The sequence below is a fragment of the Panicum virgatum genome, chromosome 5K (genome assembly GCF_016808335.1).
Source record: "Panicum virgatum strain AP13 chromosome 5K, P.virgatum_v5, whole genome shotgun sequence".
Taxonomy (NCBI): Eukaryota; Viridiplantae; Streptophyta; class Magnoliopsida; order Poales; family Poaceae; genus Panicum; species Panicum virgatum.
The window spans coordinates 13,491,629-13,498,060 of record NC_053140.1 but is presented as its reverse complement, the minus strand read 5'-3'; the positions used below and the strand labels follow the sequence as shown (position 1 = coordinate 13,498,060).

The 6,432-nt window shown below is 42.3% G+C and overlaps 1 protein-coding gene across 1 annotated transcript; it reads left to right on the top strand.

Annotated features, from left to right (window-relative positions):
* The first annotated feature begins 2,834 nt into the window (after nt 1–2,834).
* On the top strand, nt 2,835–4,990 carry LOC120706476. The gene is made up of 3 exons (XM_039991136.1): nt 2,835–3,360; nt 3,952–4,032; nt 4,445–4,990. Exons 1-3 carry the CDS (start codon nt 3,148–3,150, stop codon nt 4,601–4,603), a joined length of 453 nt encoding a protein of 150 aa, XP_039847070.1. The 5' UTR covers nt 2,835–3,147; the 3' UTR covers nt 4,604–4,990.
* Nucleotides 4,991–6,432: the final 1,442 nt, after the last annotated feature.

Genomic DNA, 6,432 nt, shown 5'->3' with positions numbered 1-6,432 from the left:
GTTTAGGGGCGGCTCGGACTTCGAGGGAGGGCCTTTGCTTTTCCTTTGGAAAACGCGGAAAGGAAAATGAAGTAGAGAAATGGCCTACTAGGCCGTCCTGCATTCGGACTGAACAGCCTGGAATTTGGGCCAGGCCGTATTAGGTGTGGCAACACGGCCCGTTGGTTCCGATGCCCGCGGTATTGACAATGTGCCATTTCTATTCTGCCCCCTTAAAATTGAAGCTGGATCACGCACAAACACTAATTTTCAAATCTTTTCTTTTCATCCTTAATTACCCCTGTAACAGCCTAAGTCCATCAATGAGAAAACACGAGGTAGCACAAGTTTTAAAGCAACTGGGAAGACATATATGTAATTCACAAGAAAATACTCCCTCGATCCTAAATTATTAGTCGTTTTAGCTTTTTCAATGCATAGTTTTTGCTATGTATCCAGATATATTATATCTAGATGCATAGTAAATTTATGTATTTTAGAAAAAATTAAAATGATTAATGATTAAGTAAAATGCATGGGCGGTCCTCGAACTTGTCTCGAGATGTCATCGAGGTGCTTAAACTCTCAAAATGCATTTTTATTTCTCTAAACATGTCCGGAGGTGTCAAGTTGGTCCCTAAAGTCTTAAGATGCATTTCAGATCACCAAACTTATCATTAACTCAAAGTATCAAAACAACATTTATATTAAATTAAAAATAGTATCATGAGAGTTTAGGGACCTGCATGACACTGCGGGACAAGTTTATGGATCTAAAAATATATTTTGAGATATTAGGGACTTATGTGACATCTTGAAACAAGTTCAGAGATCGGAAAATACAGTTTAAGAGTTTAGGAATCTAGATGGCACACCACAACAAGTTTATGGATCGCTGGTGTACTTTACTCTTAGGGCATGTTTGGAACGAAGGAATATAAAACACAGGAACGATAGGAAATGCAGGAATAGGAAAGGATTGCAATAGCAAAACAGAGGATTGTAAAACACAAGAATTTTGCCAAGATTGGTGTTTGGAACATAGGAATGGGAAGAGTATGGAAATTTTATAAGTAGACAGTAATCTATCTATTTATTTTAGTATGTAAGCAATTGGCAAGAGGTTTGCAACCGTTCGCTTCATGAACAACTGACATTTGGGCTCGTTAATTTAGTTAACTGGTGTCGTCCACTCATCTTTTCATCTTCCCTCACCAGCCACCGTCCTCAAGGAAGCATACAGATTCTTGCTTGCCTCTATACTCTATAGCGTAAGATTAGCTTAGCGTGGTATTATCACTACACCAAAACTGAATTACCTTGGCGGCCAGGAATTTCCTTGGCGGCCAAATTTGAACCGCCAAGAAATATAGTATTACCTTAGCGGTGCTTGCTAACCGCCAGTACAATATAATTCCTTGGCGGATTTTGTAGGCAGCCAAGAAAATTTGTAATTGCCTTGGCGGTTTTCAAAGTACGCCAAGGAAAATGCGCATTTCCTTGGCCTTTTATTCAAACCGCCAAGTAAATTTGTAATTTCTTTGGCTGTTTCATCAAACCGCCAAGGTAAGTGCGCATTTCCTTGGCTGTTTCATCAAACCACCAAGGAAAGTGTGCATTTCTATACGTTGTCCTTCGTTTATGGCACAATACTATATTGCAGTAATTAAGATCATTAATTTTGTTAAAATAAATACACATTAGTTCTGCACATCTCATTCTAAATGAGTACACATGTCATATAATCATGAATGCACATAAGATTTGTTTTGTTAGTCCTTATATTATATCTGCATACATATTTATATTTGCAATCATAAGAATATATTGTTGTTGTATGACCATTAGGTTGTCGACCAAACAGTATTTGTTACCTAGCACTAATCTGCAAATGGTTGCAATCCTGAATGATCAACACCAATAGGAGCCCCTCATTGAATATGACACCATCCTTTTCTTTTTAATCTAGAACTAACTTTTGTAGTTGGTATTACTTCCTCGTGAGAACATCAAATTTGATAGTTCTTTTTTCTAAAATCAGGATATTTCACTTAGTGGCATTTGTTGTATGATAATTACCATGTCTTAAATTTTTTCCTATGACATGTTTTCTTCCAACTTAATAGAGAATAGAAAAACATGTTTTTGAACAATAATTACTAATTTAACTTGATATTTTCCAATATTATGGTCAAGATAAGGTGGTGTCCGAAATTGAGCTGCATATGAGTTCGATCATGTTATGGGATGGTCAAATCTCAAAGTTCAACTTCAATTACTAGAAACTATGTGAGAGATGTATCCCTTTGTGAACAATATGTGGTCTCACTTTCGTGAAATCATTTAGTATTTTTTTACGATCTTATGGGTCAAAAATATATTGTCACGCCGATTTGTAGAATTTTCTAACATAATTTTGATATTATTATAATTATTACGTGCTAATTTGGATGTAGAAGTTTGAATTGTCTCTAGAAGACTATTGAATTTTTCATCAATTTTTAGTATATGATCTAAAATAGAACATATGAGCCTAAATATATTTTTATTCATTTTTCTAAATCTAATTTGAGCTAGACATAGTTCAAAGGCCCATTTTTCCGACTCAGGAATAGTCTTATCAAAACACACTGGAATATAGCAATTTTTCTATAGTTTTAAATAACGTCACAGGAAAATTAGTACGCAGAACTTTTTTTTCCACTAGATTCGCACCTGTGCTCCATTTGCCATGCACTATTTGGCACCGCGCGCGCGGTTTCAGTCGATTCGCGCCTCTCGGGGATTTCCCGCTACAAGAACCGGCCCAAAATCGAAAACCCTAACCTCTTAGTATATAATTCTCATCTTCAGACATCCCCCACCCAGCCGCCACCCCTCTCCTCTCGCTCTCTATTCGGCTCACCAGCAGATCCACTTAATCCGGCCGGCACCACCCCCGCATCCCGGACGGCCAGGCGCCGACCCCGCCTCCCCCGAGCTGGGTGCCGCCCCTGGCCCCTGGCTCCTGGCTCCCTGAGCACCCCACGCAGACACCCAGCCTCCACCGAGGCCCAGATCCGGGCGATGCCCCGCGCGACCCTGCTTCCTTGAGGGCCGGGCGTGGACCCGCCTCTTCTGAGCCGGGCGCCGCCCCCACCGGCCGCTGCCGCCTGCACGCTGCGGGGGATGCCGCCGACCGCCGACGCCGCCTGTACACCGTCGCGGGATGCCGCCGACCCCCGCCTCCTGCACGCCGTCGGGGGACTCCGCCGGAGGCCATCTCCAGATGCCGGCCACTGTCTCCACATCGATGCCCCCCAACTGGAGACCTACCCCGAGTTCTCCTCCCTCGAAATCTTCCCGTATATCCCCTCTCGCTGTGAAGCACGACATGCACAGGTACTGTAAAGAAGCTTATGCGTCAATTTGTTTGTTCCCATTTAAGGATTCATACATACATGGCATGTGCTCCTAATTTATGGTGCTAGGGTTTCGCCAAATGCCAGGAACGCGTGAAGCTGGATCTATTGTTTTTGCCTATTTTTCCTTTGATGTGCAATGTACTCTGATTTGCTATATCTGTAGTGATGACAAGACCAAAAATCTTGGATTTGAGATTCTTTAGGTGATGAGATCTGACGTAAACAATTTTACAAATGATATTTATTGCATTTAAACATTGCTTTTTGTGTCAGTGTATCAGCTTCTGGTTTATATAGTTGACCATCACTACAACTGAAAGCGAATCATTTGTGTGGTACAGGTTAAATTGCTTATGTACAGAGGATTTAAGTTTCTTAGAAAATTATGTTACATTCTGGTACTTCGAGAATTGCATACAAATATTGTCGTAACTTGCAGCTATTTTATTCATTCCTAAAACTGGGTATATATTCATTGCAGCTGATTAAGTAACTTGCCAATAGCTTGGATGGCACAATCAATATCTTGACATGTCTGCATTTTTATTTATATACTTTTCAATTGCAGGTAATGTATGCTGATTTTGGAAAAGAACCGCCTGCAGAGCTGCTGTCCCGTCTAGAAAATATTGATGCACGTCGTCAACAGGTTACAAATTGAACTGAATGATTATCTGTACCATTCATGTTTTGCATATGGAGAACATCTCATCTAGAAAATTAATACTGTTTGGTGGCAGAATGCCAATATGAGTTGCAGCAGTGAACAAGTGGCTTCTTGTTGATTAGAAATGGCAGTCTTAGATTTAATTCCATGGTAAGGTAGCCACCATTAGTTTGACATGGTTAATTCCTCTCAAATTTAGTTGCAGCCTCTTGTTTGGCTGGGAATTAAGCATGTAGCTGCAGATGGCATCAAATTTTGTTTTTTACTCAGATTATATGTTGGTTCTTAGTTCTTACATGATCATACAACAACTTGAAACTGTTTATTTACTGAGATTATATGTTGGTTCTCAGTTCCTACATTATCATACAACTGAAAATTTACTGATTTGCAGGTTGTTGGCTCATCACATGGAGGCTCTCACTCAGTTGATAGGCGCGATGAAGCGACGATGATGACACTTACAATGAAAGCGTTGCCAATGACGACGACGACGACGACGTCGATGATGATGCCTCCTTTGAAGGAAATGATGAAGCCAATCCCTACCTAGAAGATGACGTTGATGGCGAGCGACCCATCGAAGGAGATGCTGATGATGAGAGAGCTGTCGAAGGCTATTCATGATTAGTGACCATGACTGTGACTTCAACTAAAGCAAGCAACCCCTACTGACCGGAGGATGTGGTGTTGACTGTTGGCTTATTTTGGTAGATACTGCATATGCTAGCCAGATCTTTTGCTAATGTATTTTGTGCATGTGATGTGACATGTAGGCATGATACAATATTTGCCACAGATTATATGTAGGCATGATGCATGCATATGGCAGACATGTTTGCCTTTAGCTATGCATATGGACTTGTGATGAACTAATGGATGTATGATTTATATATTGCTTCAACGATCATATAATCCAATTTGGATCTATATTGAATTCTGCCTGCCAGTCCATTATTTTTATTTTTCTGGTTCTTTCAAACATTTGCTTGGCCAATATAACTGAATTAACTTGGCCATAAAAAGCAGCCAAGCAAATAGAATTACCTTGGTGGTGGAAAGCAGCCAAGCAAATAGACTTAACCTGGCGGCTGGAACGCCAAGTAATCCTTAATCCTTGGCTGCTGCTGGTCGCCAAGGAAAAGAAATTACCTTGCGGTTACCGACAGTCAAGGAAATAAATTTACTTGGCGGTTCTTGGCAGCCAAGAAAACTGATTTACTTGGCGGCTTCAGCCCGCCAAGGAATGTAATTTATTTGGCGGTCGACAACCGCCATGGAAATTATATCCTTGGCGGTTGCAATATTTCCTTGGCGCAGCGAAGATTTTGCCGTTAGTCCTTCTAGCCTGGCGGCCAAACCGCCAAGAAAAATAATTTTGGCGGCTAGCCGCCAAGTAAATCATGTTTCCTTGGCCCTCTATTCGTGGCGCATTTTGCTTGGCGGCTGGCCGCCAAGGATGATTTCCTTGGCGGTTTTGGTATATTCCTTGGCGGTTTTTGGCCGCCAAGGTAATTCCAGTTTGGTGTAGTGTATTCAACCCACCAAAATGCTAGCAGCATGGCGTTGATGTGAATGGCGTAATCACGTGACTGGGCAAAGGCTGCTGCATGGGAAGGAGCCATGACGCTTGGCTGCTTGGAAGACTGCGACGGCAGGTTCCGCACGGATGGCTGGACGACGACGGTCGTGTGCCCATGGTCGACTCAAGCGGCATCGTGCCTACAGCTGCCTCGGGCTTACGCGACGGAAGAGAAAACATGGGAACAAAGTGGATTTTTTTATTCATGTGAAACCAGCATCTGCCTACAGAGTATTCCAGAGGAAAGGTTTCGTCGACTCCTTTGTTCCAAACACCAAATTTGTTTCCATTCCTGCAGAATCCTCATTCCTGTACTTTTCCTTTGATTTTTCCGTGTTACAAACGGGGCCTTAATAATTTAAAACGGAGGAAGCAGCATAATGCAATAGGAGGTGAAAATCAGGTTTGAACTTCTAATCACCGGAGTGGCAACAGAAAGCAACAGAAATTCTACACTTCCTCCATGACACAAGCGAGAGGTTGTTTGGCCGTAGATGAAACTTTGCGACATTGGTGTGTGTAAGCTTGGCTCCGGGCTTCTGACCGCAATATTTATGGCGTGATTGGTTCGCGTATCCGCTCAGCCTGGCTCGTATTAGAGCCAGGTCCAGGGACACAGGCTCAACACATGCGAAGTGTGTATGTTTGATTACTTGCATTAGTGTAGCCTGGCTACATGGAGCAAGTGTTTGGTTACATGGATGTATGTACGCCTGCTGATGCTTGCTCTCACTCATGACGATGTGTGTCTGCGCTTCCGCCGCGCATTCCGCACCGCTCGAGCCTGGTTGGAAGGGGCG

Coding starts and splice junctions, on each gene's coding strand:
- LOC120706476 (XM_039991136.1), top strand. CDS start 3,148: ATGCCGCCGACCGCCGACGCCGCCTGTACACCGTCGCGGGATGCCGCC. Junction 3,361..3,951: donor GTGAAGCACGACATGCACAG/GTACTGTAAAGA, acceptor TTTCAATTGCAG/GTAATGTATGCTGATTTTGG. Junction 4,033..4,444: donor TTGATGCACGTCGTCAACAG/GTTACAAATTGA, acceptor ACTGATTTGCAG/GTTGTTGGCTCATCACATGG.